This window comes from Cinclus cinclus, chromosome 4 (assembly GCF_963662255.1).
Source record: "Cinclus cinclus chromosome 4, bCinCin1.1, whole genome shotgun sequence".
In the NCBI taxonomy this organism is placed as follows: domain Eukaryota; kingdom Metazoa; phylum Chordata; class Aves; order Passeriformes; family Cinclidae; genus Cinclus; species Cinclus cinclus.
The window spans coordinates 70,063,156-70,084,258 of record NC_085049.1 but is presented as its reverse complement, the minus strand read 5'-3'; the positions used below and the strand labels follow the sequence as shown (position 1 = coordinate 70,084,258).

Here is a 21,103-nt window from a genome sequence, read left to right as displayed (position 1 = left end):
ATGTTAGTTTTTAACTGGAACTGGAAAGTTCCTTGCTTTCCAGTTGCAAGGTTGCAAATATACTGGAGATTGTTTTCATCCCTGTTGTCACTTCATTAAAAATCCTGGCAATAACTTAGAGTGAACTGGAGAGAGAATTTTTTTCTTTCCATCAAGAAGCAAATGTAAAGACTGGTTTATCATTCTGTTTTTCATATCATATTGCACTGACCTCTTCCTCGGGATTTGTAAGCAAGTCCAAGACATTAAAAGCAAAATAGGCTGGTTTCTTCTTTATTACATGCCTGTACTTAAGCAAATTTAGCCATGACTATTTCTTTCCTGCCCAACACTGCAGCAAAATATATAAGCTGCATCTGTTATAAGCTACACCATCTTGTAATACTTGTTTTATTACTGAAGCCTAATACCACACTCAGTTTTTGTTACATGTGTTCAAGCATTTTTCTTTAACAGGGCTTATTTAATGATGAGTTTTATAAGGAACTTTCTACTTGTACCTTGCAATAGTGGAGGCAGCTCTAAGCATCATTCCCATCTGAGGTCTGGAAAGTCAAGTTATTTTTAAATCTAATGCTGCAGCTGAAAAACAGTTCAGGCTCTATAAAAGTGTAATTCAATGGGATGGTAAAATGGGTTGTGAAATCAACAGTAAAGTAGAATACACACATGTCACTTCCTCCACTGAAGCAGGTAATTCAGGGTCTATGGGCTGAGGAGCCATGTGCCTTCTCTTCTGGCTTTCTCTTTCCATGTCCTGTCTGTAATCCACTAGAGACTTTCATTATTTCAGCATGATTGGGGTTAACTTCTAAATATGATTTATTGCTGCTTTCTCTCATGAATACAGGCATGGAACCTGCTTTTTCAGCTAGGATATTCTTCAGATAGATTGAGATTTTTTTTTTTTCCTTGCTGTAATATTCAATTTGTCATGTGGGGTTTTATTGCACAGCCTTGATAGCCTATTATTGTTCAACCAAGGGTGAGGAAAATTGATTTGGTCTGAGAGAGATTGTGTATGAAGTAGACATTTTGATTTTGGTTTTAGGAAGCACTTTCTTGTTCTCCAGAAGATAGATTTAAAAAATATATATATTTATATTTAGCATTTTCATAGTGTTCACTACTTTCCATTTAGAAAATACCAATAAGCACTGAAGCAGTAATTTGACCCTTCAGCACAGTGCACCTGTAACATGAAATGTCTCACCCTCACCTTTCCTCCTGTGCTGCAGCTCCTGCTGCTGTGTGTGGTGCTCATGCAGCTGGACAGCTGAACAGCAAGTTCATTGCAGTACAAGTATCTAGAATTTTCACATACCTTGGAGTGAGAAGCTTTGCTGAAAGATAAAAATGTCGTTTTTTGCAAGAACTTCTGCATCTGGATAAAGAATAAACAAATTCTTTTAATTGCTGAGATAGAAAAATGTTCACCTTGGGAAAACTATACTTACCTACTTATTTTTTCTCAGAAGAAGCCTCAAACTAACTTTAAAGGAAATTGTTCGTCACATATCACTGTCACACAGTCCAAGACACATCTCACCCCTTCTCTTAAATCCAGCCAGACTGAAGATGTAGCTGTCCTGGGAGGTTTACCTGGGACGATGGAGATGTGTCTGGGTGTGCTGAGCTCCCTCGTGCATGGCTGGGCTTTCAGAGGGCACTAACTGCAAGAAATGTGGTGCTAGCAGAGGCTTCCTGTGCTGTTGAGTGGCTGGCTGGCAACACTTGGGGCTTATTCCAAGGGGATTTTTCTCCCAGAGGAGATGGATGTGTCTCCAGAGTGCCATTTCTGGGAGTGGATAAGCAGAACAGCAGTCGAGTTATGAGGGGCTGTGGATATGAAAGAAAACCAAGAGCATCTTTCTTTCCTGATTAAGATAATGAACAAGAAGAGGTTCTATCTGGGCCTTGTCTCTGGATTGATGGGATGTCTTTTAGGCTTTTGTTTGTTTGTCAAGATCGCTACTGTGCAAGATAAGTAGGATTGGAGGTGGTGTTTTAAGAAAAGCTAATAAATAAATAAAAATAAATAAATAAAAAAAAGCTGATTCCAGGTCCTTTATCAGCCAGGAAATGGTTTTTGCAGATGTCACTCAGTGCTGCTTCTGAGTGAAGGGAGAACTATAGATAAGTATTCTCTTGTGGACTCAAACATCTTTTCTGCACATCCCCTCGCAGGATGACGGTCTTCCTTTCTTTGCCTGTACATTATGACTTTCAATGTATTCTACAGCCTTATACTTTTAATAATTTCATGCCTTACTCAGGCCAGATACATGCTTTTCAACTATTTTCAGTGTAAAAATAGCCTGAAGGCAAACTCAGGCATCTTGAACTGCATCTTCAAGTTCGTTGAGAATTTCCTTATTCAGGGAATGTAGTGGTTATGCCCTCCAGCACTGTGCCATTATAGAAAAATCACCATCCCTCAGCTTCGTGCACTTCCCCTGGTTCAAGGGCCTTAAACCTCAGAGTTATTGTCAAAAAATGAATGCAAGGTTTGCACTGGTCTTTAGACCAGTGTTCAGAGTTCTGCAGCAAAGAAAACATTTCCAACCTTCCTACATTGCAAGGGTTACCCCAGAAGGTTGTTCTTTTTTTGGTTTTTTTTTCCCCCTTTAAGGTACAGCCAGCTGGCTACAAGAAGCATCTTGGTGCCAGACCAGGCTTGAGAAGCTCTGCTCCAGTCTGTGGTCTTATTTGACTTCTTTTGTAGCGTTTATATGAGGGATAAACTTTTGAGACCTTATGTGTCCCCCTCCTCTTTGACATCAGCTGAATCATACCTAGCATATATTTGCCTCATTGTTTGAGAATTGCTATTAAAAATTGCTCCATGTTGCTGTTTAACCATTTGCATGATGGCATGCTAAGTCAAAGGAAAAAACAACCACACAAACCCTCAGTGCTTCTCTTTTCCATTCTGTAGAACTGAATGTATTTTCTTGTCCTTTTGTGCAGCACTTCACTTAGAGCTCACAAATGGAGTTTTTGACTGTTAGTGATAATACTGATAAAACAAATTCTTTTTTTTTCTGAAAAGGTTCTGCTGTGCTCTGTAGGCAGGGAAGTGCTTCAGCAACTGCTGTAATTAAAAGTTTTCTCCTTTGGAACATATGGCAGGATGGGATAGGCAGGAAGAAGGAAGCTTTGTATGAAACACACAGTGGGGAAAAGCACTTTGGTTGGAGAAAAAAATCAATTTTATAAACTGAAAAAGTGCCCAAACCAGCCATAGTTTGCCTTCTGTGACAAAGAGGTTTTCTCTCTATAAATGCTGTCACACATGCTGCAGCAGGGCACACTAAGCATGCTCTAAACTTGTCCTTTTTTCTGGGTAAGATGAAGGTCTATGTTCAGTCCAAGATAATCTTTTCCAAAAGAACACCCTGCCTACAGAGAAACCAAAGCCAAGGTAGCTACCAGCAGACAAATCAGCAGAAATGAGCTATCTCTATGGGGTTTCCTTTTAGAACCACTAACAATATCATGGTGGGCAGTCCATAATCTTGGATTCCATGGGAAACAAGAAAAATACTTCTGCCTCACCCTCAGAATGTTGTTTTTCATAGGAGAGTAATTTTCTAATCGTATGGAAGTGATAAAAATCATCTCTACAAGTGAGGTCTAGTGGTGCCTGGTGCTGCCATCTGTTCAGCTCCCTGCCTACTTGGGGAGATATTTTTACCAGTCGGTTCCTGTAGCACACACTTATCTAATAGGAGGGGTAAAATAATGTGGAAATAAATTCTGTTTGCAATAATACTATTTTTTTAAACCAGGACACGTTTTGCCAATTTCCCACCTCTCTATTTAAATGTGTGCATTGTTTTGACTGCTAATAGAAAATCTGTGCTGTTTTAGGTCTGCTCTAATTTAAGGTGTATAATTTGTGTAGATTTGTGATAATGAGATGATTTCTTTTACTGTATAATGGCATGTTGAGGCACTGAGGTTCAGACCTTGATTTTTAGTAACTGGCTGCCCTCTTGCATTTTTTGATTTCTGACACTTGGTGAGATTAGGAAGGAAGTTAGTGTTCCATCCTAAAGCTCAGAAATTCCTGGGGTTCTTGTACCCCTAACAGTAACTGAAGTGCACTGCTTTCCCTACCCCAAGTTCAAAAACTGTAATCATCTTTCCAGTGTGCCTAATATTGAAGAGTTTTGACAGAGCTAGTATGATTCTTCTTTTATTTTATGTATTGCAAAAGAAGACCCAGACTCTGTTGTGTAGCAACTCTCTTTTGAGTATTTAACCTCCCATCCTTTTTGGTTTGTTATTAAATTACAGGGTATTGCATCTGTCTTTCTCTGTAAATAAAGGTTTTTTTTTTTTCAATTTAAGAAATCCCTTTGGCATAGACTCTCGTGTTCCATTGCCCATTTACTTCCAAACCTGTGTACCAATGCTAAATCCAAGTTTCTAATTGAGATTCTAGGCAGGAAAAGTTGCATCATTGGCTTCTGTTCTCCCGTGCAAGCCCGTACTAATGGGAACTGCCTTATATAAAACAGTCCCCTTTCACCTTGGAAAACAAAGAAGAGTTCCAGTCTGAAGCAAGTACTGTGGCATTTCAGCGTTTTCAAAGGGCTGTGCTGAGCTTTGTCCAGAGCCCTGGCTGTCCTTACCAGTGCACTTCACACTCAGCACCGGTGCTGGGGGGATGAAACACAAGGTACTGCCACAAGTGGGGCCATCTCTGAGCCCTTTGCCAGGGCTGGGAGAAGCCCTCGGGCTTTGTGCAGAGCCTGGCAGAGAGTTGGGACTTGACATCAGGGCCAGTGCAAGAAAACTGCTGTGCCACAGGCTGGTGTGGGCTGTGAGACCTGCTGCCCTCTTACCCATCCCTTCCTTCCAGGCTTGCATTCAGCAGAAACATGGGATCCTATTCAAAGCTCACCAAACTGATAGTGTGTCACAGTTTCCTATCTCAATTGCTCCCTTGATTGTCCTGGATTTGGGTCAGACTTAGGATTTCTGTGCAGAAGAAAGGGGATGATGCTGGAGCTTGTGATATGTGGTATCTCTTAGGTGGTTTGCACCCAAGTGAACGTGTGATGTGAGTTCCAAAGAAGGGAAGAACAGGATTGGTTTGTTATCAGTCAAATTCTGACTAGTTTTGATTTATTACTCTTCATCTCAAGCAAACGTTCCGGACCTTGTAAAAAAACCAAACAACCCCATTATATATAACAGGATATGACTATCATATGTCATATATATGATATCATGATTGACTGTTTCCTTTGCATGCTTTTAATGTGGGTTGATTAACACACACTAGCTGGTATATGCTGGTACATGGTTAAGAACATGCATTCTCACCTATGATCTTAATTAATTTTAATTTAAGATCTTAATGATCTTAATTCTCCCAAGTTCTCCATTTTTTAGTTGAAAAAACCCCATGAGACAGACAACACAGTGACAGACTGCTGCTATTGGTCTGCTTTTGGTTTTTGTTATAGGGGTGAGATATTTTATTCTGTTTTAGCAAATAAATAATCAGCTTAAAACATTTGTCAAGATTGAGATATGAATGCATTTTAGTGGTCAGCAAAGGATCAGCCTGCTAGATTAGCAATCTTTTTTTATTTCCTTGCAACTTTGAATTTGGCTATTAAGGCTGCTAGATTAGCAATCTTTTATTTCCTTGCAACTTTGAATTTAGCTATTAAACATCATTTTTATGTTTTTTTCATTAACTCCTGTTCAACCCAAATGTCAGATGCTGGGGAGAAATTAATATTTGATTCAAGTTCAGCACACCAATGCTGCTGTTAAAATTGTGAATAAGAAGTAAGGGTTGGAGGGGCAAATTAATAAATTATTTTGACAGTCTTTAGTGGGAAGAAAAAGAACCAGAAATGGTAGTGAGAGCAAAAATTGAACTGGTGGTGATGTTAGGTAGGGTGGTATGTTTTTATTGCTGAGATTAGAAAAAATCAGAGCAGGAAAAGCTTTCACTACAATGTTTAGATTTAGGAGAAGATTTACTGTAATTTCTCTGTGTCACCTGAACATTTCCCTGAGAGGAGAAAAAAGAAAATGAAAGTCAGAACAGTACTACAGAAGCTCCAATCCCTTAATGGGATGGACTGAGGAAAATATTTAGGCTTTATGCTGCATTTATTTACAAAAATGGTCCTGGTAGAAGGGGCTGTGATACCAGAGCATGCTGGGCCAGTTAACAGGAGCACATCTGTATTCTGTCTAGATGCTCCTGAATCTCAGCTGGTCTCTGAGGGACTCAGGGGTGTGGGGGGAAATAATTTAGGATTCAAAGGCTCACGTCTTGTCCTTTTGTTGCTATGTGAGAGCTGTCTTCAAAAGCTTCCCACATAGTGATGATAGCTGGAAAGGTCCACAGGGAAAGTGATGGTTCTCACTTTCTGAGGACCAAGGCCAAAAATGGATTTTTAGCTTAAACATGAAGCTTTGAACTGCATACAGAAAGAATTCCTGACTATATGGAAATGCAGGGATTTTGACTTGACACCTCTCAAGGTGCACAATCAATGTGTCTAATTTGTAATGGGGATTTTTTTTTTCCTAGAGCAGCTCAGCTCTCTTGGCTGTGCCTGCTGCAGCGACAACGCTTCTGCAGCAGACACCAAACTTCTGCAAAGCAATGGCCACCCTACTGTAGAAAGTTAAAATAGGTAGCACTTTAATTTCATATACTGGGGCAGTTTGGTCACTTGATCTTAAGGAGCCTCCATTAACTGAGGGAGGATGAGGGCAAAGAGCAGAGAGATGTGGCTGCAGGGTTAATTTTTTCCTCCTTGTTGTTTCTGTCTTTCACAAGAGGTACTGTACAGGCCAAAGAAAAATTATGTATGTTATGGAAGTTCTAATGTGACCAAAGGTAAAGACTATTAAACAAGGGGTAACGCACTGCCAAAACCTGGGGTTACACTAGAAATTCTGTTTGGGGGGATTCTCCCATCCTGCCCTTGTGTTTGGCAATGTCCCTACATTCCCCTGCACAGAGAGCATGGTGCAGGTGTGCTGTGTATCCCGTGATCCATACATATATGCCAAGTCAATTATCTGATTGATATGCTGGGTAAACTTGCCCTCAGTGTAATAATTAAGAGCCCAAGGAATTGTTGCAGCCTGGGTTGGTTTCCCTATAGACACTGATAGCAGTATTTCAGTGATGAAAAACCAGACAATAGTCCACAAGTGCATAGGTATGACATAGACTATATTGATCAGTTTATGAAGGGGTGTTCATAGATTTCTTCTTATTCCTGTTGCTTGTCTGAATTCTGACCTGGTTCAAATGTGATGTTGTTTCTTCTTCCTGAGTTTGGCTGTCATTTTATTGGATTGATTATTCTGCTTCAGTTTTTTGCTGTGTATGACTGAGTTCAGTTGTGCTGCCTCAGGCCATTGGGCATACAATAGAATCAGAACTAAAAAACTTGCATTTAAATAGTTATTTGCTGAAACAGATATTGAATTTCATTAGTAATGATGGCATGTTGAGGCCATGGTTGAGTGCTTTAAGAACTCAGAGAAAATTTAAGAACACTGTAATGAATTTGGAGCCATCCTCTAATGTTTTGCTGTGTTTTATATTAAAAATAAATTAGAAAAAAAACCAGAAGGAGCTTAAGCTATCAATCAGCAGTGGTCTAATAGGAGGGTAGGAAGTGGAGGGAGCACTTAAAGACTTTGGACTACAATTCTTTGCTGCCAAGGAAGTTTCTTAGCAGTACCTAGAGATTCACAGTCCAGCACTGCCCTGTTATCCACGGGTGCCCTTGCACCTCGGGGGCATGGTTGAGGGCTGGAGGGGGAAGCTGGCACACTGCCCTGATCTCCCCAAGCCCACCAGGACCACCAGCAGGGCCAGTCTGGCACCCCCATTTCACCCAGCTGTCACTGGCAGGGAGAGGGCTTGAGAGAAGGCTCAGATTTGGAGTTTTAGGTGAATGTGTCTCTGAAATTCAACGTTTTGCCCTCTGCTTTTCACATGGACGTGTTTCTCCAGATTTATGGAAAAGTAGTCCTTCATTTATCAAGGTCCTTGAACACAACGTCAGCAAGGACAAGAAAACTCCTTCCTGTTCTTGCTGCAGCTGAGCCCCCAGAGCTGCTGAGTCCCTTTGCTCACATGTGCTGTAATGATCACCAAGACTACTTGGTATTTGCCACTGTCCTCATGCCACACGGTGTTTATAGAAAATTATCAGTGCTTTAGGTGGATTTTTCTATAGATTTTTGAAGTGCTGTTTGCAGGGTTTTTTTTTTTTTTTGTGGGTATTCCCAGTTAGTTCTTTTATCTGTATCTTATTTATCTGTATAATATTAATTAATAATCTGTTTTCGCAGAAAGCTTCTGCTATCAGACTAACACCCATTGTGAGCTGGGTGAAAGTCCAGTAGAAATAAATGGTGAAAGGAAAACAGTCATTTTAAGGGGGGGAACACAAGACAATAGAAAAAAAATAGATTTAAACATAATTTTTATCCCCATAGCTAAACAATGCTATGACTTGCTTGATATTTTACTGCCTGAGCAAATACAGAATTTTATGGCACCTTTTTTCCATTTTGATGCATTGCAGGCAGTTAATGATACTCAGTGTTTATTCATTTCCCAGAGGAATAATTTAATTCTAAGGCTGTGCAGCCATAGGCAACATGCTTCAATAATCTGTGTGAGAACTGCAGCATTAATGGCCAGTCCTTGCACTGTGCTCTTATGGCATGTATTCCCTCTGTATTTCCTGCATGCTGAGCAGCAAGAACCTTGTTTGTACAGACTTTAAAGGAAAAGACAGAAAACTGTCAGCGTGCAAATTATTACTGTTGACTGTAATATGTATATATATATACATATGTATGAAGTAAGTGTGTGAAATTTCCAGTCCCTATTAGAATAAATAGAAGAGCAGATTACAAAACCCAAGATCAGGTTTCAAACCAATTTATATTGAACGGTGAAGAGCACTACACTGCTACAGCCACACTTCCTGAGTGCAGGTATTTTCACTGTCCGTATCAAAGTCAAGTAACCTTCAGTGCAATTTACTTCACTAAATCTTTTATGTGGGCATTTGTATTCATCAATCACCATGTGTGCTGTGATGAGTAAAAATCATGTGTGAAATTTGGTCCTAGAAGTTGTGGTTTACAGGCAGACGAGGTATTTACCTTTGACTACATTTGCCACCCAGGTCACTCAAATATATGCTGTAAAATAAAAACCCTAAGTCTTTCATGAAAAAAAGTCATTAGTCATCCAGCCATGTTGGTCTTTTTAATATTAATCAGCTGCTGTTTCTGAATTGATGTTTCTGCTCATGCCACAGAAGAATTAGTGGGGGTGGGTGGGTGCTTTGTGCACAAGGTCAAGTAAGCTGCAGAATACTGTGCTGCTTTTTGCAGCAGATGGGTAATGTTACATGGATTTTAATTACTGCAATTGCTCCTGACTTTGAGGAAGTACTTTCCCTTGATAATGACAGATTTGGCCACATAATTATATTTAAATTTTGTGGCTCAGATGTGTTTGTTTAAAGATGCTGTGCCTCTGCCCATCTGGAGAAGAATTCTTACTGAAGTTTAACTTTCTTGCTGCTCCTCTTTTCATAGCAACCCTTTATACTGCATTGATATTTTTCAAGGGGAACTTGAAAGAGTCTGTTGTCATTGGGAGGGTGGTGGGTGTTGATTCACAGAGCTTTTAAAAGAACCTCTGCACATGACAATCTGCAGGAATAATTTTGTTGAGGGATGCTCTGCTATGAGCACAGGCTTACTGAGCTGCTTTGATGTTGAGCTCTCACTGCTCCTCTCCAGCACAATAGAGAATCTGCCAGCAGATGACCCACTGGAGTAGTTTTGTACCTGTGAACAGGTTTTTAAATCTCCTTTAGCCACTTTTTCACTCCACTTTCTAGAAAATATTAAAGCTTTATTCTTTCTTTCAAAGTATTTCTCTTCCACTGTGAAGAACAGTGAAGGAATACTGTGTTACTGGATGTCTCCTATTCTTTTTCCCCTCCAATATCTACTTTTTACTGTAGTTCATCACCCATCTCCCTGCATGGTGTGCAAGGGCATCTAAAGAGGTCGCTCTGTGGTGGGAACTGTCTGGAATCCTCATTTCTTACCTGCTCTTCTGGTTGTAGAGGACAGAGAGATGGCTGAAGATGGATAGAGTGGACAAATGGAAATGTCCTGCAGAGAGGAACATTTATTTCTTGCATTCTGTGGGTGGGAGAAGAAATACTGTTTTCATCTTTCAGTGTGAAAGACTGCTTCAGATTTGACATTCAAAATAGAATCTGTGGCAAAAGTTAAGCCAGAAAGCAAGTTTCTGGGAAAGGTGACAGGATTGTTGGAAGTCTTTAACAAGAGATTAGATGGATATCAGGAATGACATAGATGAAGTTGCTCTTATCCTGGGAAAGATAAATGGACTACTAGATGCTGCCCAGGGGCCCCTTTGAGATCCATTTTTTATTATTTTTATGATCTTTGGTAAGCTGAGGATCAGGATTAGTTACATGCCTGATTAATTTGAATTTAGCCCTCTACTAATTTAACTGCACTGTCCCAGGGACCAGATTTATGGGTAGTGCTGGCCAGCTCTGGGTCTGCATGTCAACTCTGACATCTTTCTGTGTTCTCACCCAGCCCTGCAGCACAGCCTGCCCACAGCAGGGGAGAGCAGAGGCGTTTGCTCACACACATGGATGTTGCAATATCTAGCTGGTGTTTACAAGCCCAAAGACAGGCTTGGTGTGTGAATTGGAAAAAGCAGAGCTTGGCTAGTACTTTAAGGCAGTGCAGGCTGTGGAGGCAGAGTGAGAGCCCTGACCTGGCGATGTGCATCCCTCAGCAGCACGGCTGGATCACTGGCTGAGAGCAGAGGGAAGGTAGGACTGAGCTCGCAGCCAGCTGTAATTAAAATAGCTCCAAGTCCTGAGGAGGACAGGCAGTCACCACAGGGAATGGGAAGCTTAGAGGGAGCTTAGAGCTCTGTGCCTGAAACGTGGGAGACTGTAGCCAGTGCCCAGCATGCCTGGAGACAGTTCCACTGGGAGCTCTGAGACCACTCTGACAGCAAAAGTTAGGGAAAGACAGAAGAAGGAATGTGAAGGCAAGGAGCCAATAAACAGGGACGTATTTTTCCGTATCAACCAAGCAAATTGGAGTCTGAAATAGTAAAGCTCACTGCTCTGATTGGGGTGCTTTGATGTTTTTTCTCTTCCCTCCTTTCCACCTTCAGGCATTCACTTTACTGCTCCTGGCTCTTCAGTGTTTCAGTGCATCCAGTGAAATCTTAGTCCTGCTGAAGACTATATTAATTTTATAATTTGTATCAATGGGGCTGGGTTTCCACCTCTGGAACTTGGAACAGGTCATACAGTTGTTGCTGAGCGGCAAGCATGTCCAAATTAGAAATGACATGTTTTCCCATTCCCTACCTCCTGCTAGCACCAGTGCCTGTGTGTCCAGCCTGTCAGCAAAGTCAGGGAGTATAAACACCATTAAAACTATCTTTGTTTTCTGGAGTGGCTTGCTGCCCTTAGTCTGGGTGGTGATGTGGAAGGTAGCACTGGCCCAGGGGAGGGTCAGGACCTGGCAACAGCAGCTGTGGGACTCAGGAGCTTACACTGATCACAGCCCCACACCCTGTTAGCACAACTTTGCTTTTGTTGGTTAGCCAGTGCCCCTTTTGGGTCTGGAAGGAAATTTGGCATTTTGGACCTGACAGATGGCCTCTCAAAGAGATGCATCTAAGTGGCAGATGCTTCTCCTAAGTGATCAGTTAGGGGTTAAAAAACAGCTCTTGGCCTCTTGATGAGCTTGAAAAGGTCTGTGCAGCTTCGCCTTCAAAAAGCCTGCCTTGTGGCGTTGTCATGTAGAATCAGCTCTGTTGGCTTCTTAAATTGTACATAGAAAGTGACAAGGTAATAGGAAAGGTTATAACTGGGCAAAAGAAAAAAATCCATTCAGCCCAAAATGCCCCAGATTCACCTTTTTCTTTTTCTTTTTCTTTTTCTTTTTCTTTTTCTTTTTCTTTTTCTTTTTCTTTTTCTTTTTCTTTTTTTTTTTTTTTCCCTTCCTTTGAACTAATCTGTCAAGAGCAATTTGGGTTTGGTATCTTTATACTACTGCTCATCCTGCTGTAAGGTAATTGGGTGATGTGGAATGGGCAACAGGCCCTGCTTCAGAGAGTGCAGACCTGAAGAAAAGGAGGCTCAGGAGAGACCTTTTTGTTCTTCAGAACCACCTGAAAGGAGGTTGCAGCCAGGTGGGGGTCAGGCTTATCTCCCAGGTAAAGATTGATAGGATAAGAAGAAAAGGTCTCAAGCTGCACCAGTTTAGATTAGATATTAGGAAAAAATTTCTTCACCCAAAGGGCTGTCAACAACTGGAACACTTAGGGAAGTGGTTGAGTGGCAAATGTTGCAGGTAATGAAAAGATCTGTGAATGTTGCACCTATGGACTTGATTTAGCAGAGACCTTGGCAGTGCTCGATGTGATGGTGGTGGAACATGATCTTGTCAGATCTTTGGTCTTCATGTGCATCCTCCCTCGGCCAGCACCTCTCTCCCTTGCCATCTGTGGCAGGCAATGTGGTTTATCCTAACACAAGTACACCTGCTGGGAAGTGCAGGAGGACCTGTCTGGATGCTCACATAGAATCCACAATGTCCTCGTCATGGCAAAATTTGTTCTGGCTAATTGATGTTTTGCTATTCACAATGATCATGTGTTCATGTATGAAGCCATTCCACAGATATGTAGGAGAATCATATTGACTGAACAGTGCTGCAACCCTGCCGGCTGAATTTTCTCTCACATTCTTTTAATAAAGTTCAATTTGGTGAAGTTTCTTGTTCTTTGAGGGAATTAGGGATATTATAGCACTGTTTGTTAGCGCTGATATTAATTACAAGTAAGTATAATTAATACATTAAGAAAATTTATGTATAATTAATGCACTAATAATAATGCATTAATTGCTAGAAATGAAGAAATGAAAATAATCAAACCATTATTTTTCAGATAATATGCATGATTAGAGATTTGTGGTTCGTACCATCTTATAAAGAAGTCATCTTAATATTATGTGGCCTTGATATTCAGCAGGAAATTTTAATACCTGAACTACTAGAACATTCCTTAGTTCTATCTTTTTATATGTAATTATACATGGAAGTCAATAAAATAGCTACTTTGCAAGGCTTTATATGTAGTGGGATTTACAACATTAAATATTATGGGTTTCAAACCCTGTAGTAAGTACAAAAATGGACCATTTAATTGTCCTTGATACAAATTCACCCTACTTCTTTTGATTTAGCTATTCCAATCAAATGCACTGAGCACTTCATATGATTAAATTATTTGAGATCTGTTGATGGTGAAGGAGCTTGAAGCATACATTATTGTGATCAGGGTTCTAATCTGTATGCCATAGCCAACAAATATAAGGCTTTTTTCATCCTTCCCTTTGATAGTACTCTCATTCTCTAAGTATATCCACAGAAGGAAAAGACTGGAAGTACTTAGGCTATGCTACAGATACATTTTCAAAAATATCTTGTGTACGATAGCATTTTTTTCCTGATTTTTTAGAGTGATATATCTAAAGCTAAGGAATGCCAGATTTGTACATAATTTCAAAGGTTAATGATTTCTGGGTTTGGACAGCAGGAGCTGTATTTGTGTTCTTAAGGTAGGATGCCAATACAGCTGCTTAGAGCAGATACAATGTAATGAAGTCTGGCAAAACCACCTAAATGAAGCTTTTTGAAGGATGAGATCAGAAAAATTCAGGTTAAAAAGGAGGATGCAGACTTCTGACAGCAATTAAAAATAATCTTTGAAATAATTTAGTTGGGGGTGTAGGCATATCTGTATATTGAAATGGCAAAAATAGTTCTGTAAGAGGTGCTCTGGCCCTGACTACCTGGGCATCTGCATGTATGAATCAAGAGGATTGTGGTGCAAATTCTTCAAAAGGGTCAGATCATGTAATTTTCAGTCATTCAGCAAATCCCTTCATGTTTTAAAATATACCTGGAGGTATGGAAAATGTCATTCTTTCAGTTCGAGTTTGAGTATTCCTGTATATGAGGGAGGGAAACTTTAAGGCTGGTGTAGAGGACTCTGGGGAGTCCTCTTAAAACACTTGATGACAAAAAAAGAAAATGGTTTTTGCTCTTCTATTGCCACTTTCATTCTCTCTTCTCTCAACCCCTATTAAATTGAATTTTCTATCACTATTACTGTTCTTCACAAAAATACATCTTTTATGTTCCTCTGCAGAATAAAGTAATCATGGCACACAAATTTATAGTGGGACTTGTCAACAAACACATAAGATCATGGATATTAGGCTGAGCATAAACTTTCTTTTTTATTCAATTTACTACTGTTGCAATAAAGCTGTCATCAGATCGAAAGGGGTTTTATCCTGCATCAGCTATAAAACAATAAATTCCATTACATTGGAAGTGTACAATTTTGCTCTATACAATATGCTGTTGTTCTCTTGCTCTCTTATGAGTTATGAAAATCAAAAGGTTATGCATAGCATCATGCTATACTTGCATGTTCCAGCATATAAGTGGGGATTTAGTCTGGGTAGTTCGGGGCTTATAATTAATGATTTATAAGGCTGTTTTGTAGTGTGAAAAATAGTATGTTTTACTGCAGCAAGGACCTGAAATCTCTTAATGAGCACTTCTCTGAACAGAGTGGATGGAAAAAGACCAAACACTAGTTCCACAACTTTCTGTGGGGGATAAAAAGCAGTAGACAAAACAGAAAAAATCAAGAAAAAAGTCCTTTATGTACTCCAGCATAGCGGGGAACCAAAAAAAGAAGGCTGCCAGTTTACCAAGAAATTCAGTCTGTTTCTTCACAGTTCAGGAAACCAGAAGCCATTGGAATTACTGGAATTCACTTCTCACCTTGGAGACTGAGAGTACTCAGCTTTAGGGGTCCCTTCCTTGCCCGGTTTGTTTTCTTTGGGTGAACGGATAGACCACAGGAGCACAACAAATGGCTTCCTGGGGCAGCACTTGTGAGTGTTCTGACATGAAAATTGTGTGGGTTTTTTCATAGTGTTCTACATCAGCTGTTTCCATTCCTTCATTTTAAAGCGCCTTCTCACTTGCAGTTATTTGATATTACACACTACGTTACAATATATCCAACACTTAATTCAATGTGCTCTGCATGTAGCATATGAAATACAACATTTTAAAAGTTTTTGCCGAATAAAAATTATTAATAGTATATAGTACATTGAATTTGCTAAGAAGTGCAAACTTCTATTATTTAATATTCCACTGATGCTCAGAGAGCTGTCAGGATTGATGGCTGGTAGTATACAGACATGGTCCTTGCCTGTGCAAAACCTAGAGATGTCTTTCACTTCTCATATATTGCAATTCTGAAAATACATCTAAGTGCCAGTAAAGAGGCGACCTGAGCAGACTTTGTCTGCAGTGACCTCCTGTTTTTCATTTGCCATGGTCTACTCCGTGATGTGTACGTTCATTAGAGGTGCTGCAGGGCTGACATCTTCCACAATTAGTGCTCACGTTTAATGAGATGCAATGCTGACAAGGACTCTCTTGTTTTCTATAGTTTCACTGAGAGGCCTTTTCCTTCTTTTTGGCACCAACCCATTAAAGCCGTTGCCCCGTGTTCAGCTGGTGGCTGGGATTGAAAATAATGTTCAGCTGTTACAACTTTGCTCGTGTGTCATCAGCTCCACCTCTTGGATTAATTTGGCTTCAGCAGATCTAGTACACAGTTCATAGGGGAATTCTCTCTGGGAATGTAAAAAGTCCTGAGGCAGTGCCCTAGTAAAAGCATCTGGCTCACTTGCTTTGTCCTGCAGCTTCAGTGCTTGATGAGAGGCAAGGTTTAATTATGAATTACTTTGCTAATAATTTGGGTTACATTGTCCTCTAGTGGCTCATGTAGATAACTGCCCTGCTGGCAAAACCTTTTTGCCTTGTGCTTTTAAATCCTCTCATATTATTTTCATACAAGTCCACCAGATAAAAAATTTGCTTCTTGCTGCCATTTTATCATTACAGCAAGATCTCTCCTCTATAACTGCAGATATTTTGCTTAATAAATGCATATTTTAATTTGTTCAAAACAACAATAGCATTGTGAGAAGGTAACATATTTAATCAAAGCATTTGATGAGAACAAATACAGCCTTCATACCAAACAGTAAAAGAGAATAAACTCAACATGATATTTTTTTCTTTTAAAGGTTCAGGACTAGTTCACTTCCAGAAAATACACGGAAGTCTTACATAAAGGAAATCAGAATAACCCTCCACATGTCCTGTGGCTACTCACTTGTAAACCTCTGAAACACTGGGTTTTGGGCCTGTGGGGTGGAATTACTGCCTTTCCTGTCAAGCATGGAGGGCACTGGAATGCTTTGCAGCTGGGTGTTTGTAAATACAGATGTTTGTAAGTACAAAGAAGGATCTGAAGCACGGGAAATAACTCCTGGGTGTTTGCAGTGATAAAAGACGCCTTTTATATTGCTTTGAAAAGGTCATGCCTTATTCTGTAATGTGCTGATTTGGTTTTGCCCCTGTGTCAGAGCAGAGGGATTGTTTCCAGTAGGTGCCTGCGTCATGGGAAGTGTGGCAGGCACTGCTTGGGCAGACATGGCACAGGGGATGCTCCAGCTGGGGAGTCCTGCTTTTTCCTGCTGTTTCTTCCTTGATGAAGTGCCATGAGTAAGGACAAATAGAGGCTGCACTGCAGAAAGAGTTTCTCTATGTGTAAGAAGAGGAGAACAATAGATGGTTCTGTTTATATCTCCAAGATTATGTAGGAAGCAGCAGTTACAAATGGTGAAGAAATGTGGGGTCTCTTTTAAAGAAATGGTGGTGCACTCCAGAAAGGTGGCAGCTCATGCTTTCTGTTGCAGTTTGCAATGACAGGAGAGGCAAAGGAGTACTCACGTCTTGCAGAATTAATTTTCAAGGCTCTTTCAAGCTGCCCTGCCTTGTAGTCTATCAGGGAACTACTGTATCAGGATTCTGTAAAAATTCCGTGTTCTCGTCCTCCATTTCTGGCCACCTTTTTCATTCTTCCCTTTTAGAATCGCAGAATCAGAGAGTGGATTTGTGTTAAAAAATATCTTAAAGATTATGTAGCTCCAACCCCGCTGCCATGCACAGGGACACCTTCTGCTAGCCAGGATGCTCAAGGTCCCATCCAGCCTGGCCTTTTGGGGGGTCCCTCCTTTCCCTCAGCAGTGTTGATGGCAGAGGCAGTTGGGATCATGAGCGTCCATCTGTCCTGGCTGCTGCTGCTGGTGGTTTCACCCCAGTGAAGTGCAGGCACTGCCACTGGGAATGGCTCGCTGAGCTCTTCTGGGATCCTGTCAGGATGCTCCCTCTCCCAGGGCTCCTGGCAGTGTTGAATGGATGTCAGCCAGCTCATTCCCCGGGCTGATCATCCTCAAACACTGGGAGAGTTGCAGAGCAGCTCCACTGATCCTTGACACAGTGGAGTTGTGCATTTGGTGTTGTCCCCATTGCTGCCTCAGACTGGCACACACCCCCACACCGGCCATAGCTGGGAATGCAGCTGTGCTGGCAGAACAAAAGGTATAAAGGCAGCCTTCAACTTTGGAAATCATCTGTGGTGTTGCTCTTACAATTTGCTCAGAGGTTTCTTAGGCAGTGATGGATGCAGGAATATTTACTTTTATCTAGTGCTCTGTGACCCTTCTGCTGGGAATCTTTTCAGATGTTTTCAGTTAAAAAATCAGGTAGTTTCTTTATTTCTTAATTAGTTCTGGGAGGAGGGTGGTGGTTTTTAGTTTTCTCTAACAAAAAGGTTTCATTTTTAAAAAACACTTTTGTCAAGTCTTGCATCAAAATACCTATTTTTTTTTTTTTATGCTTTGCGGTGTTCTTTTCCAGGGGTTTGTAATTATTTAAACAGGACGCTAAGTGAAGTTCTATTTATCCTTAATTCAGGATGTGGGGTTTTATCATTCATGCACCAGAGAGTGAGCAGTGCAGATTGATTGATTTAGAGCTCCCTGACTACAATTTCTGCTTAAACATTTGGGGTTTTTTTTTCAGGTATCTATCATCCCTTTCCACACTGGGATCTTTTATAGAAACTCATTACTGCTTCCCAGGTCTGCTCTCTCTGACATCCCAGCAGTGAGGGGGCTCTGCCCCATCAGTAAGGTCTCTCCACCAGCTGCTGTGGCAGTGCTCAGGATCCTCCTGCAGGAAAGGAGATGTGATTGACCATGCCCATTTCTCTTAATCAGACAAATGCAGGCTTCTCCTCAAAGCAGGGCAGGAGGTTGTTCCTCCCAACAGGCTGCATTGGTCACTGTTCTCTTTCAGCTGTGTGTTAACTCCATCTTCCTGTAGTGTCTTTTGCCTTGTGGTTATGCCAGCAGAGTCTTTCCAGAATACCTGACCCTTGATGGCAAACTCAGTCAGAGCTGGAATCCGATGGAATCGATTTTTGGTGAAACTGATCCCTCATGTTCTCTCTCATAAGGCTGTCTGGGCACTTGTATGCACTAATGGGAAAGATAAAATGGTGACCTTGTGTGTTCCCAGAGTTCTGGGTGTGATCCTGCCCAGCACAGCCAGGTGCTTGTCAGGCTTCTGACGAGTGCTTCCCACCCTGTGCCTGCCTGTGAGCCTCTCCAGTGCCTGCAGATACAAGTGTGAGTGCACCTTGCTCCCTGACAGGTGCCTTTGGAGAACAGCTGTCAGTACTCACTGCTTTCCTGTGTGAATGTAAAACACATCCTGCAGTGGAAAGCAGGTGGTAGTTCTATTTAAATCCTGCTATATTGTAGAGCAATGAAACTAATGAGATATGCTACAGCCTTTCCAGGGTTTCCATTTCAATAAGCCTCTAAGCTTGAAACTGTTTTAATCAAGCTTCTGTATCAGACATTCTCACTTCTCCATTGCCAGCACCCACCTGAAATTACTGCTTGGCCTCAAATTAATAGGTGATGGTGTTTTGATGTGCACTGTTATATAATTTCTATTTCAGGGTTAATTTTTATTTGGCCTTTTCTCGAGGCAGTGTTCAGCATTAAAGTGGCTGTGTGTGAACTGTAATGTACTTTTATTTTCTCTTGTCAGAATAATGAAATGGTGGAACTGCAGAGGATACGGATGAAAGATGAGATTCGAGAGTACAAGTTTCGAGAGGCTAGACTGCTGCAGGACTACACTGAGCTGGAAGAAGAAAACATCACTTTACAGAAACTGGTGTCCACATTGAAACAGAACCAAGTAAGCATAGAAAGATTCAAGGCAGCGCACTGTAAATTGCCACTATTTTCTCTAATTTCCATAATGTGATCCAGCAGAGCACTTTGATAGAAGTTTCTTGGTATGTTTGGGTGGTTTTTTTTTTCCCCCAGGTGGGTTTTTTGCTGATCATTTGTTCCAAAATTGGTGTTACTGGCCATTTTTTGAAATATGGGGGGCTCTTACCTCAGTTTTGAAAAATTGTGATGGAATATTTCATTGCAGAACTATGGAATCACAAAGGAATTATTAAAAGAGATAGAGCTGCCTATTTTTTGCTTCGTGCTTTTCCCATTCTTCAGGAGCTCAGTGGCCAAAGAGAGCAAAAGAGATTTGGTCTCCTGTCAGAAGAGTTACCTTGTGGGGATGAAAATGTAAATTTCCAGGTTGGATGGTATAACACTTGCTGCCTTTTAGATGCTATCTAGACCATCATAGCTTCATGACACCCTCTCCTCAGCTGCTCTCAGAGGGTCACAGCTCTGCACTGCAGCCCCTGGTTGTGTCCTGACCTACTGCTTGGTGCTCTTGGGCCTTCTGTGCAAGAGCCAGCCCTGTCCCAGTTCCTGATGGCAGCCTGGCAACAAAGCTGCCTTATTCCTGCAGGAATAAGCAGTGCAATTTCAGCTCTTTTACTGCTTTTTTACTGCTCCAACACAAATGCCATTGGAAACTTAGAACGACAGAGCTGTGCTGCAGGGAACACACAGGTAATGGAAATGGGGGTATAATTTCCTTATTTATGAAGATACCTGGTCTTTCACACTCCTGAAATGGAATTTATAGCAGATCGTCTTTGTTGCCAGAGTTATTTACCCAGACAGCAAACTCCTCCTTTGAGGCATGGATTTTTTTCTCATCAACCTCATAGGAGACATTTTCACATTTTCAGAAAGTAAATGACCCCTTTATGGACTGTCGTAGTTTGCCCCTAAAATGAAATCTGTTTGCAAGTGTTTATATTTGTCATAATATTTCATTCTATCTGAAACCAAATGCCAGCAGTCTGTAGAGAGAAAAAGCATTGCCGCATTTTGAAGGGCTTTAAAAATCAGTCATTTTGCATCACAGATCCATGCACTTGTGATTCCTAAAATTATGTTAATCTACAAGATAAAATTTTAAGAGCATTTTATACTTTAATGGTTGAATTTACATGTTGGGATTTTTTGTAGCTTTTTAAATTAAGAGTCTATGAGAAGGTAACCATAGAGATATAGGCCCCTCGCTTTTATATGTATTTACAACTGAAAATGTGTTGGTTGTTTTGTTGAGTTTGGCTTTTTTTTCACGTCCTTAAGTTAAACATAGCTACTTGAGTCATTTCATAATTTTTCCAGATGCACCTGTTCCTTAGTAAGGAAAGGTATTGAATTGCCAAATGTAGATTTAAAACTCTCATGGATTTTCCTTTTCTGTTTAAGAATGCCCGGTATGACTTTGGGACTTTTTTTGTTGTTTGTTATGTTTCCAGTTTCTGGGTTTGAAGATTAGTGCTTTGATTTTTAAGTTTGCCTTTCTAAAGGTTTATGAATCGAAGACTTTTGACAGGTTGATAAATATTCTGCTTCAGTAGGCATGGTGGATATTTTTATTATTGCCAGAATCTTATTTTAGTTTGATTAAAAATCCATATATGTCAAATATTAAAAAATTCTATAGAGTGCATTAAGATTGCAGATAGTAACATGTTTAAATTATAAAAGTATCAACTGCAAAAAATTGGGACTTTTTATGGAAACATAAAAATTCAGTATTTTTT

General features: G+C 40.6%; 1 protein-coding gene across 9 annotated transcripts in view; it reads left to right on the top strand.

Annotated features, from left to right (window-relative positions):
• The window catches only part of BICD1 (BICD cargo adaptor 1), a 159,645-nt gene that overhangs the window by 95,364 nt on the left and 43,178 nt on the right, over nt 1–21,103 (top strand). For all 9 annotated transcript variants that reach the window (XM_062491521.1, XM_062491528.1, XM_062491525.1 and 6 more), the window contains exon 3: nt 19,171–19,323. In XM_062491521.1, the coding sequence (XP_062347505.1) occupies nt 19,171–19,323 (153 nt within the window). The remainder of the gene's footprint in view (nt 1–19,170; nt 19,324–21,103) is intronic.